Raw genomic sequence first — 18,468 nt, forward strand, 5'->3', positions numbered from 1 at the left:
TCAATGACACTGTGACATACTCTCAGTCGAGGCATGTGATTTTGTCACGCTCTGAACGCGTCGCACGTGATAGTGTCACTGGGGCAGCGGCTGACGACACGAATCGACGTCTGCCAATTCAGCCTCTCCAAGCTGGGTCACAATGTCCGCCGCATCTTGCTTTTTCTTTGCAAACATTATTTGCACTTCACCAATACCTGCTCCTCACTAATTTTTTCAAATAATCTATTATCATGACCAGCGCGGACGTGTCCCACATCCCTCGTCGGAATAAGAAGCAAGACGACCCAAAGATGATCGGCCTCTGGAAGGTCGGTAGAACTATTGGAAAGGGGAGCTCAGGTCCGTGATATGCGCTTGAAAATTGACTACTGCTGACAGGGGCTTAGGTCGCGTCAGAATCGCACGGCACATCAAGACTGGTCAATATGCTGCTGTGAAAATAGTCTCTAAGAATGCTCTTCTCAACTCCCGAGTCTCTCTTCATAGTCTTGGCGACGAAGCTGAACGAATTCTGCATAGTATCGAGAGGGAGATTGTCATAATGAAGCTGATTGAACACCCTAACATTATGCGCCTCTACGACGTCTGGGAGACTTCTAGCGAGCTGTATCTGATCTTGGAATACGTCGAAGGCGGAGAACTCTTTGACTATCTGTGCAACAAAGGTCGCTTGTCTTCTGCCGAGGCTCTTGAATATTTTCAGCAGATCATTACCGCAGTCCATTACTGCCATCGCTTCAACATCGCGCACCGTGACCTGAAGCCGGAAAACCTACTTCTCGACCGTAACAAGAATATAAAGGTAGCGGACTTTGGCATGGCTGCATGGCAAGGAAGAGGCGACCTGCTACGAACTGCGTGTGGAAGCCCCCATTATGCTGCACCAGAGGTCATCATGGGTCAAGCTTATGATGGTTCTTACTCTGATATCTGGTCTTGTGGCATTATCTTGTATGCTCTACTCGCCGGAAGGCTTCCCTTCGACCACGAGGACTTACCAACGTTGTTGGAGAAAGTTAAGATTGGGACATTCACAATGCCTGTGGACATCGACCCTCGGGCGAAGGATCTTATCAACAAGATGCTTCAGAAGGATGTCTCCAAACGTATCACTATCCCCGACATCCTGAGGCATCCATTTTATACTTCTCACAAGCCTAAGAAGATGGATTGTGATATTCCTAACCTCGACGACATAGCCAGACCTCTCGCCAACGCTAATGCCATAGATCCGGACATCTTCGCCAACCTCCGTACGCTCTGGAATGGAACGCCGGATGAGCAGATCGTTATAAGTCTGACAAACGAGGAGCAAACGTGGGAGAAAGGTGTCTATCACCTGCTTGTCCGCTACCGCGCCAAGCACTTAGAGAATTATGACGAAGACGAGGAGAGGTTAGCGGCCAAACGTGCCTCCAGACGGCACGGTAAAAATTCATCCTCACAGGATGAAACTCACGATCCAGTGCTCGATGTTGTACCTCCTCGCGCTGGTCTGCCTACCCCGCATCGTCCGAGGGGTCTTACCGCTGAAGATACATCGGTCACTGCTACTCCAGGCTTGAGTCAGATGCGACAGCTGTCGTTCTTAGGCTCTTCTTTGGCTGTCTCGAGCCAGGCCACGCCGACATCTGTGTGTCCACAACCACCGTCCTCCGTCACGTCCGCTCTGGCGTCTAGTATGTTTTCTCAGGCCACGCCGAGCGTTGCGAGTCCCATGTCGCTTCAGGTACCAGTGGTGCAAGACGAGCGTATACAGCAGTTCTTCAATCAGATTGTCGAACATCTGAACGTCATGCAAACCGTGGGGGGTAGTCCCTGTCCGAGTCGCCCGACGGCGGACCCACTGGGCTCCCCGGGTAGCATTGCTGCTCCACCACCGACCCCATTTATGATGGGTCCTAGAAGTCCCGCAACTCACGGCAACAACGACATTAGGTTCGTGCGGAGAGGGGAAAAGCTCGCATCGACCGAGACATTTGACACGAAACTATATGATTATATATATCCTGACAGCACGACTCGTCCTCTCAGCGTCAGACCCAGATCACCTCAGCGTCCAGACAGGGGCGGAGACAAGGAGAATGCCACACCACATCCACAGCTAACGGTCAACACGAACCTCGGATGTGTACGCAAACGCAAATCGTTTTCAGGAATGGACCGTCGCGTGCAAATCCTCGAACCGCCCAATGCTGAACGCGGGAAGCTCAGAAAGAAGAGGAAGGATGGTATATCTCCCACTTCCCCCGCATCTAGACTGTCCGGGCTGTCGGAAGGATCATTTGCGCTGCCGTCGACGCCAAAGCGGCGCTGGTTTGGGCACTTATTCAAGTTCAAGCCGACGACGTACCACCTGCTCTCGATTGATGAACCGCACGCGACGATCCATATCTGCCGCGAGCTGCTTGAGGAGATGGGCGTGTCCGTTGCACTAGCTAACATGCCTCCTGACGAGCGCGCGGGGCAGATGTCCGACACGCTAACGTTGAAATGCTGGCTGGATGACGCCCGCAACCCGCGAGGCATCATGACGCCTCTCAAGGGCGTGCGCTTTCGTGTGGAGGTGCACCGGCCGAACGCGATACAGATTATGGCTGGGTATATCGTTCAGCTGAGCTTGGTGTTGGAAAAGGGTGCGGCAACGAGTTTGAAGCTGGTGTATAACCGGTTGCGGAGGGAGTGGGACCTTGATTCGGCGCCGACAACGTCTCCACTACCGAGCCGCAGTCCAATGCTGGAGGAAGATGACCGATTCGTCGAAGTTGTGCATGCTCGGTGAGATTTCATATCGATGCGATATAGACCATCCCAGTCAACTGCAGCCTCTACGTCCTGCTCGCATGGGATCAAACTATTCAAGATGATAAGTTCATCTAGAGGCGCGATTTACTTGAATCAGATGTAGGGAATGAGACATACACATAAGCTCTGTTGGCCATATACTAGGTACAATCTGCGCGTGATACATAATCATTGATCTATGCATACATTGGGCCCGAGCTGGAAAAAGGTGCAACCGTCGGCGACGTCTACTTGAACAATACGCCATAAACCTACGTGGTCCCATCCATCGTTGCGATTGTCGATGCAAAGCGTGATGGCGGTTCGAGTAGGAGCGGTGTTGTATCTGTGTCCAAATCCATTGCTTGACCTGCAACATTCTGATTTGTCTGACTATCGCGCAGGAGGGAGATGTGTTGTCCAGGGCGCGAGACAATAATGGTGTCCGGAGAGTCGCTTGATATTCGTATAAGGCGCAATTGCTGGATAAATGCGACCTCTTTCTGGTCCCATCGCCGGAACAGCTTTACATTTGGGGGATGCGTGAGATCAACCACCTCTATGAGTAACATAAACACTACTTATTAAATTGCAGAATGAGAATAAGATGGGGGGACGACATACCGAGACCCGTGCGATACTCTTCGGCCTCTCGCAGCTTCAGCTCCTCCAATCTTTGTTCCTTGGCACTTTTTGGCCGGCCCTTCCGCCTCGTGGCCCTCTCCTCTTCCAGATCGGAATCGAAGCGAGCTAGCCAGACGTCTTTGACAATGGCGTGGAGCTCCTCTAGCGATAGGACACCTTCCGGTTGCAATGAATTGTAGAAGAATGAATGAATGTCAGCTAGAAAGAATCAACTGGTGGAAATGTGGATGCATAAGAATATATCCACACCTTGCAATCTCTGCTTTTCTATCCGCGCCTTGGCGAGTTCTGCTAACTTCCCCTTGCGATTCTGTACTCGTGCAAGTTGTTCGGCCTTGCGAGATTGTGGGTGGAAGAGTTTTTCCTTTTTTTGAGTAGACGTCTTCTTTGTCGATTTTGGTGGCGCCATGCGAACTAGCTCTGGAAATTCAAGTGGAATGGACGACTGCTGTGCAAAACCGCGGTATTCGTGGCTATAATACTGATCGTCGAGGTCTCGACAATTTACGCCCAGCGCTAGAGCATACCTGAGCGCTTAAGCATTCCTTACGAGACTAAATACGGAAAAGGCAGGTTGTGCTGTTTGTGCATTCGCCTTCGTTACATTTGCATCCTCAGACACAGTTTCTTGAACTTCGTCGCATGGGTGCGGGTGGAGGTCTGGTTATGACGACAAACAGATTGTGCGTGCTATGGAGCCTCTTCCTCTTGTGTTTGTGCGTCTTCCTCGTCCAACACTCTGCATTGATTCGTACGCATGACATCAACATACATCATCCAAGTCACGCAAATTCTTCCGTTCGTTTTAGCCCGGACGCACTGCTGAACCGATCCCGCTCTCATGGCTTGGGCGCCGAGAAACCCACAAGCGAAGATGAACTGTCACGACTGCAGAGCGCATTTACAGCTGAAAATATTGCTACCTCCGGATCTTTGGCTCTCACCGCTGTTCTCCCTGTAACACAGTCATCCGTCTCCGATTTGAAAAGTCGGCTTGGCGACATCCTCGGCTACTCACAATACCTATCGGATATTATTGTTCTCTCTCCAGTGGCTGTGATCCCGCGAGTGAGAAGAGTACTTCTGTCTGCTCTTGCATCAGGCGGCCACTCTGCTCACATTGAGCTGACGGTCCGTCCATGGTCGACTGATGAAGAGCAAGACTCTGCGACCCTTCGCATTGCATCGCAAGCAACGTCTCCCTTCGTCCTTATCCTTTGCGAAAATGGCCTGGATGCGATAGACGTTCGCAGTCGTGAAGCATTGATGCTCTTAGAGCCGTTTTCAACAATGTTGCCCATTGGCCCCCGTGGTTTTGTCTTGAGAGATTCGAAGCACATCTGCCTCTCATCGTCGCGTACACCTCAGTTGGCTACATTTTTAGTTCCTCCGTTCGTCATTCCTGCAACGTTTATATCCAGCTTTGGCTTCAATCTCAGCCGAGAGGGCGCATACGGTATCTGGCTAGATTTGGGAAAATGCATTGCTCGAACTCGGGCCGACTCGGCTGGGGGATTTGTTGTAGGATCTGGAGAAGGACTTGGGAGCTGGTGTTCGAATATGACAGAAGATACAGCCTTGAGCTCGCAAAAATTGCCTATAATCTCGAACCCGCTTCTGGATCAAAAGCCCATAGAATTATTCGCTAATAAAACACGTAATGCGGGAGTTGATTCGACGCTCGCATCGGGAACCTTCCTGCTTGTCTTCACGTCATTGCTGGACTTGACACGCTTTTCTGGGGTTGCTTGTCGATGGCGGCAAGACGGGCATAAAATTCATGCCGCCCTCTTCGTTCGCACAGATCACTTGAAAATGGCGGTTCTCACTGGCGTAAGACAACTGATTCTCGAGGATTGTAACTTGGATTATCACTTTCTTCCAACTCAATCATCTGGATTCGAACTGGCATCTGAAATTTTGACCTGGTTCAACTGTCAACCGATCACGCCAGATATCGTGGTCACGACGATATCAAAGTTGGTCTTACTTGACGAAGTATTCCAGCCTAAAACGGCTAGTCAGAACAAACGTTTCACTGTGATTCATTTACCTGCAGACGATCTACCTTACTGCGATTGGATAGGATCTTTGACTCCACGGGAACTAGAAAGTGCGCACCACTATTTAATATTTCTCATGCCATATTAATATCAGCAATTAGATTGGCATAAGCCTCATATCGATATCTCCGTGATTACGAACGATCGACCACATTCCCTCGCACGCCTTCTCACATCGCTGTCGAGCGCACTATATTTTGGAGACTCACCAGATCTACGAGTCAATTTGGAACAGACGGCAGACCGGGAGACATCCCAGATTGTAGAATCCTTCAAGTGGGATAAGGGACAGGTGTTCCTCCACCGTCGTGTAGTACATGGTGGTCTCCTTCCAGCAGTTGTTGAGTCCTGGTATCCACACTCCACCGATTCTTACGGCTTGATTCTAGAGGACGACGTAGAATTGTCACCCTTGTTTTACGCCTGGGCAAAACTCGCTTTACTCCATTATAGGTTCGTGTCGCAATTTGGAGGAACGCAAAATGGGCTCTGATGTACTCCTAGGTATGGCCGGTCGGAAGATCGTTCATCAAGAATGTTTGGTATCAGCCTGTATCAGCAGAAAAACCTTGAGCTACGTCCTGAAGGTCGACATCCGTTCAATGCTCGCGACGTTTTTACTGCAGCAGGTATTGATGACCCGAGCACTCCTTATCTATCCCAAATCCCATGTAGCTGGGGCGCGGTATATTTTCCGGAACACTGGCGCGAGTTTCACGCATACCTCTCCCTCCGCCTTTCCGAGTACGCGTGGGACGCCGACCAGGTGGTTGCCCCCGGCGTGCGCTCAAACAAGTGGATGCGTTCTTGGAAGAAGTATTTCATCGAGCTCGCGTACCTACGCGGCTACGTCATGCTCTACCCTAATTTCGACGGATACGTCTCACTTTCGACGAATCATCTGGAAGTCGGCTCTCACGTTAAGGACGTACCGAAGGAAGTATATTTGCGCAAGAAGAGATTATTCCTCCTGCCACTGATGGCACTCCCCGATCTTTTGCATTCCAATGCTACAGGACTATTGGACCTGCCTGACCATGGTTTGCCTCCGTGGGACCAGTTGCCTGTACTAGATCTTCTTGGCTTGCCTGCTTCGGAGGAGACCCTGGTCGAACGAGGGAGTATGCGCAGAATTGAGCTAACGGGATGCGAAGATACGATTGATACTGTGCACGATGTATGGGATTTGCTATGCCTGCACGATCCATTGTTTGATCTGTAAACGCCACTCTGCTGTCTTGCAAACTAATTTTATTGTCGTTCTTCGGGTCTTCCAACGAAATCAAACCATAGATGCTCGCTGTGGGAGTACAAAACTTCTAGATGAAAAAGGAGCGCTCCGTGCCCCAGAGTCGACCGACATTAAGCGCAGATGCGAGCATGCACATACAGGCGCTTACAAGCAGGACAATTACATAACAGTCTTTGCGTTAGTCCAGGTGCAATCTCCACGACAACTTTCACTTCTGCTCAGCTCGATTCCTCTGTTCGTGAATTGTGTCCATCTTGGTCTACCTTCTGCAATAAACTTCATGCACTCGCATGTCTTTCTTTGGATTTGAACAGCCACTTAACTTAGAAAGTGAAAAGCGTAAGTTTAGAGGAAGCGGGGGTGCAGGCAAGGAGAGTGAGGACATTGCTGTCTACACGTGGGGTGAGGAGAGCTATGATGGTCTCGGGGAGGAGCTCCAGGAGCGTGGAGATGAGCTGAACGACGAGACATTCGGTGGAGCCGGTGTCGTTGGTGAGTCTATCGGTCCGCTCTGCCTGCAATAGATTTAAATGCCAGTCTATCAGGGAAGGACTTTGACTTCTCAAACACTGGTCATATTGCAGAAAAACCTCCCAAACCTGCGGATGCCAGCCGCGATGTGAGACCCTTGTCTCAGATGTCCGAACAGCAGGCGCTCCCCGTTGCGTCGCAGCCGAGCGCATCGTGTACGATGTTCACGACTTCACTCGTCTCATGTGTCTTATACTCTCTATGCAGCTCGTCCAGTACATACCCTCGAATCTGTATGGGATGACAAGTCTCCTTTCTCTGTGTTACCACGGATGAACGTGAATGGCGCAAGCCGCACCGATCTTCACATGGTGGCGCAGTCTCATACCCCTCAGCCTGCAAGGTTCTCACCCTTCACCCTTGACAACGATGTCCAATCGGGCCCGCTCAGTCTTGGTGGTAGCTTACACCAGGGCGCACACACGTTGGAGGAGATTGAAGCGGAAATGCGTGCTGCTACTGTCGCTCGGCTCCAGCAACAGCAGCAGCCACAGCCACAGCAGCAGCTTCCACTCTCGCATTCTGGCCAGCTTCGGACACAGGTACGCCAGGGCACGCCGCATGCTACCCCAACGCCCCCGCCTCGCCTACACCCGCACTCCCAGTCACCACGATTCCATCATCAGCAGCAGCATCATCAGATTCAGCTAATCCAGCTTCAGCAGCAACAGCAACAGCAGCAGGAGCAGCAGCGTCAGTTTTTCGAGCTTCAAGAACTGCGTGCACGTGAACGGCAGCAGCTGCTTCAGCTAGAAGAGCGGCTTCACTTGGAGGAACTTGAACGTGAACGGCAGCGACAAATGAGGCAGCAACAGCAACAGCTACAGAACGTGAATATTCACAACCAGCTCCTGCACCAGCGGCATGCTTCTGGCGGTGTAATCAGCCCTGCATTGTCCGATCGACAACGACGCGCCTCGCCTGTGGTGAACAATCATCATAATCAAAGCCAAATTCCACTCGATATGCCGTTCCGACAGAGTCTTCCGTACCTTCCCCAAGACATCCAGCTTCAGCAACGTTTGCTGGCGGAGATGGCCCAGGAGGAGTTTCTGCGCAACATGCAAGCGACTGCACCGCAGACAGAGCGGGAAGTGAGGGAAGAACGTGAGCTGCAGGAGTTGCTGAGGGCAGAGGCGATGCGCAAAATCATGGAGGCGGAGCGAATGGAGGAGAAGAGGAGGCGCAAACACGCGAAAATTGCACATATGGTATGCGGTTTATTAAATGGAGGCCCACATATTTGGTCTGACCTTACGTCCTAATCAGTCTCGTTATAATGACCTTATGACACAGTCGGACAAGGACTTCATAACGCGCATTCAGGTATCACAGCTAGTTACACAGGATCCTTACGCCGATGATTTCTACGCGCAAGTATATGGTGCCATTCTGAGCTCCAAGATGGGCGTCCAGCCGCAAGATGAACGTGTACTCAAATTTGGATCGGGCGGTGGTGTTGGGCTGGGGCTCGCCCAAAAAATACCCGGACGACGGCAGAGTGCGATGCAGCGTATGGAAGCGCAGGTTGAGCGAATCGTGAACAACGCGCGGCTCAGGGAAAAAGAGAAGATTTGTGAGTATATACGCGTTTCTTTCCCGACGTGCTCGTTCATCATCGTCTATAGCCCTTAACAACTTGCAGGGTGCGTTGGGTAAGACCTCGGGGAGAAGTTACAAAGCCGCACCTCGCCAGCTTCTCCAGGTCGATTCTTCGACATCACCTACACTGTCCCCAGCTCATGCGCACATATCGAAAGCAGATGCACTGTCCCTGCGGAATGGAGAGGGTGCTGCTCGAGAAGCTGCCAAGATTGGGCGTGAAGCACTGGGAACCGCAGCACATGTGAGATCATTAACTTTTGCTCTGAGACTACTCGCTGAGTCCGGAATATTCAGACGGGTGATCTCGTGCACAAAGATCCGTTGACCCATCGAGAGGCGCTGGTCATTATCGAGCGACTGTATGACGTCGTGTTGGACATTGAGCAGCTACGTCGTGACCCTCCACGACCAGAGGAAGAAAGAGAGTACCAGGCGTGGTGTGTCTTTGTCTCTCGCTTATTCTCCACGTATAGACTTATTCTTTGTGTAGGGAGGCAGATTGTGGCTTTCATGTAGCGCAGCTCTGGGATGGCCTCCGGGTCATGGTTCCACTCGAGACAAGGTATTGTTTCTCTCACTGGGTATTGTTCTGGCTTACAGGACTGCTTCCAGTATTCCTCATCCATTCGTGTCGCTTCTTACGCCGATCAAAGGCAAAAGGCTGCTTCCACGAGTCGTGCCGCATCTCAGCACCCAACAGATGTTGACTGTGCTCACTCTATTGGTCGCGTGCTTCTCTCAGTTGGATGTGGTGATCAAGGCGCCGGTCCTCGACAGTCTGCAACAAACTCAGGAGGACAAGGAGGTTGAAGATCAGACACAGGCGTTCATGCTACACACCATCCACAGCATTCTTCCGGTTGTGGCTAAGGCCGGCTTGAGGCTTGTCAGCGGCCTGCTCGGCTTACTCCTGGAGCGATCTGATATTGTTGCAATAGCCCGTACACGAGTGCGCATGAGACCTATACTTTATCGTGCATCCATTTGACAATTGCCCCTGTAGCCTGGACTAGCGTTGTTGACGCTTTTCCTTAGTCGGGTTGAGGTAATAAAGCAAAACATAGCTGCCGCTACGGAATCTTCAGAGGCACCCGCCCTGGAAGAGCACGATCAATGGTGAGCAGACACATAGTCTTCCAAGCACATCGTCCATACTAACCATACACTTCAGGCAACTTATGTTTGATCACTTATTCCAACTTCTAATGCCGAACATCTTGCTGCTTTTCCCCTCTATTCGTCTGAGCGCAGTCGTGGGCATGCCATTTTCCAACATTCCTCAGGCCGACGTTATGGATCAACCAGTCTGGCAGTACCTTGCCGCGATGGCGCTACATGCATCTGCGGAGCAACAGCAGCTCTTGGTAACATCTCTTCGCGAAATTGTATTAGAAAACGTCACCAGTGTCCACAAAGGGTGGATTACAGATGATGAGGCGAGAAAAATGCGGCTGGCGAACGTCAACATATTTTTGCATGCTCTCGGCCTGGATAGTTCACAAATTGCGATGTAATTATAGAAGGTCACAACCCTGGATATCTCATCGCGGAGCTGGTTAATTCAGTCTCAAAGACCATAAAACAAACAGTTTCAGCGCTTGATCAATGCGTGTATTGTGATTTGCGTAAGACGGACTGAAATACAGACATAGTGCTAGATACAATCTATGTGTAATGATGTACAAACGACACAGTTCAGGTTGCACAAGCGAGATACAAGTGTATGCAAGGATATCTTCAGATTGTGTACATTTACGTTGCAACTGGCGGTCGTCTTCCTAACTGACCTTAACGATTGCCTGACTTAACTCATGCACCTCTTCTAAGAAATCGAGGAGTGTACTCGCACTCCATGCCTGGGTGTTGCAAGAATCATGGCATAATTCTCCATCCTTATTTGTCAGTTCAGGCAAGCCTGCCCAGGGATCGCTCTGGATGTGACGACGGGGTGCGAGAATGCAACGATGTAGGTGGTGCAACGTCTGGGTAAGGTCCTGACGTTGAAAGCTAAGTTGACCATATCCAAATACGCGTCACTCTAGCGTTGTACTTACCTCTCTGCCAACCGCTCGGTCGAAATAAAGGTATGCTCGAAGGAAATATCCTAATGGCCAGCCCCATTCAGGTCCCTATACACCGATTGCGGGTTCAGTATAGGATATGCAGAGAACGATTACAACACTTGCATTGTGGTAGTTCAAGCCTTTTGCAATAGCAGGATCAACGCTGTCGTTTGAATTATCATAATAAGGCCGATACTGCAGGTCAGAAGGGTCCAGCGTCCTCATCCCAAGGGGCGCTCTCAAGATCTGGTCAGCGAGCTTGAGTGCTCCAAGACCATGTTCAGGATCAAATAACTCTGGAGCCACAGTCATGGCGATAGGGAAGTTGGGCCGAAACTGGTAGTCTGACCATTCTCGTCCGGGTCCTGAGCCGTATACGTCCTTATAGATTCCTCTGCGATTAATGAGATTGGGGTTCACATTATACTTAGCATCATCCATGGGGTCTACGTATCGGTGAGTGAACACGACGAGGGTCATGGAACTAGGAGCCCACCTAGAGGTACGTAGTAGCACGCCTCGAAGGACGTTTGCAGTAGGTTCCCCCATTCCTTGTATGTGACCAGTCGCACCTTGCCATCGACTACAGCGCAGTCAGAAATGAAAGTTGCACAACAGTGTCTGACTGACTTTCGGCCTCAACACCTTTGAACGGGAATTTCCCGGCACTCGAAAGTTGATCTAACCATCTGAGAGCGCTCTTCAGTAATCCTGTGATCTCCACTGGAGCACCATCTCGCGGCGTTCCTGGACGTCCTTTCGTACCGGCCCGGGTTGATTCGCCCATCTTGTCCATCCATGTCCCACAGTTGAATCGATTGCCTCCGAATATCAAACCAGTCTCCCAGTCCACCCTTATGTCGATGTTGAAGCCTTCGTCGCTCATTTGCATGTCGAGATTGGGTCCAGCGTTATACTCACGAAAAGAAATGCCAGTGGCATGACGCTGAAGGATTTCTTGGATGATCTCCGCGATGGTACTGGAATAAGAGTACGCTTGAGGACCGTTCCACGGAGTCCAGGTATCGTTCTTGGGGAAACGTCGTTTTACTGATTCGGAAAGTAAGGTAAGACCTTCAGGGCTACTGTTGACGTAGTCTTGGATGCTCTGCAGCATCCACCAAGGGGAATCTCGTGAGTTATATCTGAGGGAGGAGATGAATATTGCATCGGATTGTAGGTAGAGCGTAATACCTCGGGTTGCGCAAAGAGTCAAGCAAATTAGGTATCAGACCATGTTTGAGTGTCGAAGCGAACGCCAAAATGTGCGCTTTCGCACCCGCAAAAGTTCCGGTAGTCAGGAATAAACCGCGTAAAGAGATGAATACATCGCGACCCCAGCACCTCGCCCACCCAGAAGCGAAATGCGGCAATCCAGCAGCAAGAGATGGGCTGGGCTTGCCTGGATCAAGTGAAGCAGACTGGACCATCCCGTGCATCTGAACTGAACACAGTGCAAGATCTTGTGTGAAAGAATGTCCACTCGAGACAAACTCGGAGCACTGTTCGATAGCAAGCTGGCGAGAGATCTTGTACGCCTCGGAGATAATAATTGCAAAGTACTTTGGTCTTAAGAACGGCGGAACGTTAGCTTTGATCCGCTCAAACCTTTCTTTGAACCACTGCGCTGGTTTTTTCAGCTTCGGAAACTTATCGACTTGCCTGTCAATCCTTCAGCAGACATGTAAGGACAAAAGAAACGCTACACTGACCTCGACAATCTCGAGGACACATAATCCAGTGCCCACGTGCCTTCTCGCAAGTTCCCACATAGTGGATGGCCCAAATCGTTGTACCGCATTATATGCCTCAGAAGATGCATCCAGCCCTCGAGACCGCAGTATACCAGATTCCCAATACCGGAAATAGAGTACGTGCCAAATTCTCCACTTGTAGCATCGCGTTCTTCTCCATCGGCCCGATACAGTATCACATTGAGGTCGACGAGATCCAGATCTGTGAATGCATTTTCGGCTTCGGATGTACAGAAGATGTCCAGCGTAGCGTCGTGATTCTGCAGCTGAGTTTCGAAGACCATGATGCTCCCCGGAGGGAAATATTGCGGGACGACAATCTCAGCGTAGGGTCCTTCTTGATCAAGACCCTGGGGAACGATGACGGGGGGAATTTCGACAAGTTTTCCGGGTAGACCGCAGAGCGTCTCTACGTCACTGTCCGTCTCATATGACGATATATCTATGTATGCACCATAGATATAGATGGCTCTCGTCCCGCGGAGTTTGACAGGATCGACTGTTTACCAATGTATTAGCAATGTTCGCGATGAATAAATTACATCTACTCACTGTGTCCGCGATCTTTGGACCCTTTGGAGAAGGCTGTATGCGCAATAAGAATGTATCCCTTCTGCGTTGTTGGTTGCACGCGGTGAATGACAATATACTGCAGTCATCGTTTCTTCAGAATACGTCTGGTAGCGCAAAGACCGAACAACTCACATCATTCTCCTGGTGGACATGCCCCTCTTGAAAACCGCCAAGAGCCATCTCAGTGTGCAGTGAATTTAGCAAACGCTTAGCCTTGGCGATACCACTCCGCTCCCCAAAGTTTGTCACCTCATACTTTCTTCTCTCAGCAACCAGATTTAAGAGCTTTGGATACAAATCATCGAAACCCTTGACAGAGCCGATACCGCAATACGAAAACGCGACGAGTGCACCAGTAGACAGTGCATCTTCGGCAGACCGCTTGAATAAATATGTCTCGTTGTCGTGGGTCAGGTCGTAGAAAAGTGCATGAGGAGCAGAGCCATTATGAGGTATTACGACGCAGGGACGAGTGGGCCCTTTTCCTGTAGGTGGCGGGAGCTCTTCTTTGCTGGTCACGCAGGCACTATCCATCGAACCTGCCGGGAGATAAGTATCAGATACTGCATATAGGAAACCCATGTTTAAAAAAAGCGCTACTCACCGATAGGCTTCCCGAGCCCATGTCGGTATAACAATCTCGAGAACTCCTTTGAGTCCCATGCATTTCCTGCCTCCCGAATCAGACTATTCAACCCAAGCCGGCTTACGAACAGTTTGTCCGTCTCTTCATTTCCCGTGAACAACTCCGCACAGACATACAGATCCGGGTTTACCACGCGCGCTGCATCGAGCAGCGTCACGCCCACGTGTAGGGGGGTCGAGTGACAGTTATCAATGCGAAAGCCCGTGAAAGTGTTAGCGAGCGAAGTGACATATTTCGTCATATGTTCCCAAAGCCATGGGTTCGACGAGGGCTCGTCCCCGTAGCGCAATTTTACACAGTCCCCCCAGACAATGACTTCGCGGCGAAGGTATGCTTTAGATGGCGGTAATGCAAAATTCGCAAGAGGATCGGCGTTCCAAATCCACCCATTATTCGCGACGGAGTAGATCGCTGGATCGTCTCCTTTACCCTTCAAACGAGTGAAATAAGACTCGACCAGCGGAATCCTACGCATAGTTTAGTGACGAAAATGTCCGCTCATGAGGGGTGCGCTCACTTGTCAGTGATTGGTCCCAGCTTCGGCCCGTGCTCATCCAGACGAGTGTACTTGAGCCTATTCTTGATGTTTTCCAGGGCGACTCGGGTATCGTCTTCCCACTCTTGATAGAGAGGCACATTCAGCACGTCCACTACGCGTATCCATGCGTCAGCTAATGAGTCACTGTCATCCAGATCTGCGAATGCGGCCTTGACAAATCCAGCCGCAACAGACCCGTCGACATAAGTGCCGAATTTCTTCTCCAACTTGTGTAGACCGTGAATGATCTGGGAAGCGAGGATGACTTCCGCTAAGTCTGCAACAGATCGGTAAGCGATGTCCCCGTCATCCCACGTTGCCACTTGGCCATGATCGAGAGCAGCTTTCACAGCTGCCCGCTCTTTCGTGACATCGAGGACATAATACTGCCATGTATTCAAGTCTTTGATGTAATCGCGGAAGCCATTTATGAGCTTATCGACGTCCTCTTGTGAGTTCACGATCGTCGGTAAGCCGTTTGACAGGAGTAAACTCGAAAACCTAATCATAGCGTCATCGAGTTCTAGTGCGGGGGTTAAATGCGGTGTGTTCGCAGGGCTATAACCTTCGAGGCTAATGAGTCGGACGTTGGTGGAGAATAAGCGCTACGTTACCTGCTTCGGGATGGTCAAGAAGCCATGGGCTATCATTGGCCGTATGATTCAACACGACATCCGTTAAACTCAGTAGACCATATTCGTCTTTAGCAATCCCAAGCATCTCCTCGAGCTTTACTTTGCCTCCGTCCGATCCAATGTCATAGTGGCCGTTAGGAAACAAGGATGGCTCGTAAACGAGCTGGTCTCGTATTGAGTAAGGGCTATCGCTCTCGCCTCTCTCCTGGAGTGGTGTCCAATGAAGCGTGTTGTACCCTCGCGCACTGGTCTCGGCAAGATAGTCACGCCAAGCGGACATTGGGCCCATCCATTTCGACACAACTGTTAAGATAGAAAGACCATCAAGTGGTAGATTAACATAGTCTTGCTGTACAGCGTTTCCAACTTCCGATACGGTCGCGTCTGACGAGAGGATTGGGGTGCGAGCTTTCGTGGGAAGGATGGGATCAATGTTGAAGTAGCCTTCACGGCCTTTGATACGTGCACCCGGCTCCTCACCGTCAAACTCGACCCAATAAGCAAAAGCACCAGCATGAGATATGGGTAGATCTATCCGAATTGGTTTAGAGAAATCTGTAGGCAGCCTGTGCAATCAAATGAGCATAGCAGAAGCTAAGTCAAGCATGTAGACATACACGCGTTCGACGAAGTGATCGCGTGCGAAACGACCGCCATCAAGCGGGAAATTAGTCTTGAATATTCCATTTTTCGATGCGGGAGTCCCGGCCTCTATAGAGACACGCAGAACGTATGGGGTCGTCGCAGGAGGAAGCCGAACATACTAGCAGAAAGATCAGTATGCGCTGATAATCAAGACAGTACGCTAAGTCAAATTTCAAAGCACAAATCACACAGCGATGAGGCGTCATCGCTGTATCTAACGCCGGCCGCAGGGACTGGGAGAGGAAGAAGGCAGTACTCAACAGCTCGATCTCCACTGGGGCCACCATCAGGCTCCAGCTGCAATTCATAGACACTGATCGGTTTGTCCCCCTGCTTAAATGCAGACTCGAAAAAATCAATCCCTTCGTCCGCAGGCGTTTTGGGTGTCTTCGGAGTCCTGGGAGTGGTTGGGGACTGCGAGTCGCCATTGTTCGCCGTGTTAATGATAGGAATTTCAATGGTAGACTTGAGTTTCCTGGATTTAAACATGACGGCAGTGGACGGGAGCTATGGAGGTTGGGATCGAAGAGAAGGGACGCGTTCTGGCCGCGCCGCTATATAAACGGGGTCCGACGACATGAACAGAGGTAGCACGCGTCGATTCGGGCCAATCACGGACGCGTCTCCGTCTGACGTCACATACAGGACCCGTTACAGAACACGTGATGGAAGTCTTGGTCGGTTACGTAATGCAGGAGGCGAAGACGAGTAACAACGACCTTGCGATGCCACAGACAGCTACTAAGCACCAGAATGACCATCCGCCTTAAGCCCAGCCATTCTCCAGACCCAACCCCTCTCTCATGGGAAAACATTCCCGCAACACCAGACACCCCTTCAGAACTCGATGCAGTGCCCCCATCGCCGCCCACCGTTTGGCTATCCGCCCGCGACATGAAGACGTTTGGAGCAGAGCCCTTGAAGCAAGATATTGGTATCGTGAAATGCAAAGACTGCGGGAAGCCTATATTAAAGAGCGCTATTGCAGACCATGCTGGTGAGCTGTCAAGTCCAGGCGATGCATGGTATCGCGATTCATGTGCGGTCAGACAACTGCGCAAAGATTCGCTCTGGTGGAAAGAAAGGCGCCAAGGGTAAAGCCGCTGCAGAGGATGATTCGGCCAAGAAGGGAAAAAAGCGCAAAGCAGAGGACGAGATCCCCGACGCAGACGATTCTTCTGCTCCCAAGAAGAAGAAGCCTGCCACAAAAGTCACCAAAGGCCGTTTCAAAGGTCCCGTCGACTACGATAAGCAGTGTGGAGTTATCAACGACAAAAGCCTTCCGTGTTCACGGTCCCTCACATGTAAGTCGCATTCGATGGGTGCGAAGCGCGCTGTCCAAGGCCGTTCGAAACCGTACGACGAGCTGCTGCTGGAGTGGAACCGACTGAACAACCCTAACTGGGTAGAGCCAGTGAAGAGAGAGAGTAAAGCAGAGAGGAAGGAGCGCAAGGAGCGCGAGAAAGTCGAGAAGAAGCGGCTCGCCATGGAGGCCGCTGCAGCTGCCGGCGTCGACCTCTCCAAGAAGGGTGCGAGCAGTGCTCTAACCGGCGCTACGAAGAAAGGAAAGAAGGCTAGTTCCGCTGCGGCTGCCGCCGCCGCCGTGGCCGCAGCCACAGTGCCGCCAGGAGAAGACGTGTATGAGAATCTAGACGATATCGACTCGGAGGCGGAGGTGGACTCGCTCGTTCATGCAGTCCGTATTGCGCATGATCGGGGGTTGATCAGCGTCCCTTTGGCGGTCCCGTGTGATGCCAGCTCGTGGTTTGTTGCTCGGAGAGAGCGGCTTCGAAGTTGCAGCCAACTTATCGCAGGGGCATTAATGCCTCAACGGAGCTCTGCCGCCCCAGGACCTCGCCTATCCTGATCACCTCATCCCATTCCACTGGCGACTATGACCTTCAGTACGTCATGACATATCAAACAAGCCTAGCGTATCCTGCGTTCACTGGCCGCAGACTTCTCTTACGACACACATTCCTGTTTTGAACTCGCTGATACCCCATACTAGACCTTCCGTTGAACTTGAAATTATTTTGTTCAGGCAGGGTCATGACTCTATCCTATATTCGATTCTGTAAGTGGGCTGCGTCTCGTCGAGGACTGCTGGGCGAAAACATGAGTTCATCATTCACGGCATGTATCTACTACGATTGAACGATGACTCATATATGGTGCAAGTCTCATGATACACAACAAAAAAATCATGATTTTCTTGCAATTGAAAGGCATCATAAAGGTGTCAACTGAAGTAAGCCTGGGAAAATGGTTGGTTCTTTGTTGTGATATGTACTTCTCCTGCTGTATGCTGTGTACCTGTAAAATTGTCTGTAGTGATGTAGCCTGATTCCTGCTGTGTTAGTTGCAGCTTGTTCTCTATCTTCTCTCTTCCATCTTACCTGATGAAAAAATATTATTGTAATGTTGAATGTTCAAGGAATATTTCCTTAGACTTATTTGGAGATGCTGCCCCTGTCAATGGGCATCTAGTCTTACTGTAGATGTACTGGCTCAGTTTTTCAATCTTGTAATAAACACAGATTTACTAACCATATATTATCTATATAAATTCTTGTAGACTTCAGAGTTAAGCTAAAATTTTTGAAGATGGATTTGACATATATTTGTCATGTAATGATGTACACAGAAGAAATGCATGCCTCTCAACCTTGTGTAATGGTTGTTACAGCTTCATGAGGAGGGGTACAGCTCGGAAGGGGGGGTTTCTTTT

At 50.6% G+C, this 18,468-nt stretch overlaps 6 protein-coding genes across 6 annotated transcripts; 4 read left to right on the top strand and 2 right to left on the bottom strand.

Moving 5' to 3' along the window:
- Positions 1–233: 233 nt before the first annotated feature.
- Positions 234–2,785, top strand: FIBRA_04545 (uncharacterized protein; the record flags this gene model as incomplete). Its single annotated transcript, XM_012326339.1, has 2 exons — positions 234–342; positions 390–2,785. 2 exons carry the CDS (start codon positions 234–236, stop codon positions 2,783–2,785), a joined length of 2,505 nt encoding a protein of 834 aa, XP_012181729.1.
- A 274-nt stretch (positions 2,786–3,059) lies between these two features.
- Positions 3,060–3,841, bottom strand: FIBRA_04546 (uncharacterized protein; the record flags this gene model as incomplete). The annotated part of the gene is made up of 3 exons (XM_012326340.1): positions 3,060–3,346; positions 3,412–3,630; positions 3,682–3,841. 3 exons carry the CDS (start codon positions 3,839–3,841, stop codon positions 3,060–3,062), a joined length of 666 nt encoding a protein of 221 aa, XP_012181730.1.
- Positions 3,842–4,124: 283 nt separating this feature from the next.
- FIBRA_04547 (uncharacterized protein) lies at positions 4,125–6,717 on the top strand (the record flags this gene model as incomplete). Its single annotated transcript, XM_012326341.1, has 4 exons — positions 4,125–4,183; positions 4,242–5,545; positions 5,597–5,948; positions 6,000–6,717. 4 exons carry the CDS (start codon positions 4,125–4,127, stop codon positions 6,715–6,717), a joined length of 2,433 nt encoding a protein of 810 aa, XP_012181731.1.
- Positions 6,718–7,037: 320 nt separating this feature from the next.
- On the top strand, positions 7,038–10,397 carry FIBRA_04548 (uncharacterized protein; the record flags this gene model as incomplete). The annotated part of the gene is made up of 10 exons (XM_012326342.1): positions 7,038–7,239; positions 7,293–7,433; positions 7,486–8,489; positions 8,548–8,854; positions 8,907–9,124; positions 9,178–9,320; positions 9,374–9,445; positions 9,496–9,832; positions 9,887–9,999; positions 10,055–10,397. The coding sequence occupies 10 exons, from the start codon at positions 7,038–7,040 to the stop codon at positions 10,395–10,397; spliced, it is 2,880 nt and encodes a 959-aa protein (XP_012181732.1).
- A 264-nt stretch (positions 10,398–10,661) lies between these two features.
- FIBRA_04549 (uncharacterized protein) lies at positions 10,662–16,226 on the bottom strand (the record flags this gene model as incomplete). The annotated part of the gene is made up of 14 exons (XM_012326343.1): positions 10,662–10,877; positions 10,938–11,012; positions 11,061–11,392; positions 11,443–11,529; positions 11,577–12,091; positions 12,141–12,608; positions 12,659–13,199; positions 13,253–13,349; positions 13,406–13,812; positions 13,878–14,386; positions 14,437–15,022; positions 15,072–15,658; positions 15,710–15,855; positions 15,957–16,226. The coding sequence occupies 14 exons, from the start codon at positions 16,224–16,226 to the stop codon at positions 10,662–10,664; spliced, it is 4,836 nt and encodes a 1,611-aa protein (XP_012181733.1).
- Positions 16,227–16,490: 264 nt separating this feature from the next.
- FIBRA_04550 (uncharacterized protein) lies at positions 16,491–17,604 on the top strand (the record flags this gene model as incomplete). Its single annotated transcript, XM_012326344.1, has 2 exons — positions 16,491–16,734; positions 16,787–17,604. The coding sequence occupies 2 exons, from the start codon at positions 16,491–16,493 to the stop codon at positions 17,602–17,604; spliced, it is 1,062 nt and encodes a 353-aa protein (XP_012181734.1).
- Between the last annotated feature and the right edge of the window lie 864 nt (positions 17,605–18,468).

The sequence above is a fragment of the Fibroporia radiculosa genome, assembly GCF_000313525.1.
Source record: "Fibroporia radiculosa TFFH 294 genomic supercontigs, scaffold3170, whole genome shotgun sequence".
NCBI classification, from domain to species: domain Eukaryota; kingdom Fungi; phylum Basidiomycota; class Agaricomycetes; order Polyporales; family Fibroporiaceae; genus Fibroporia; species Fibroporia radiculosa.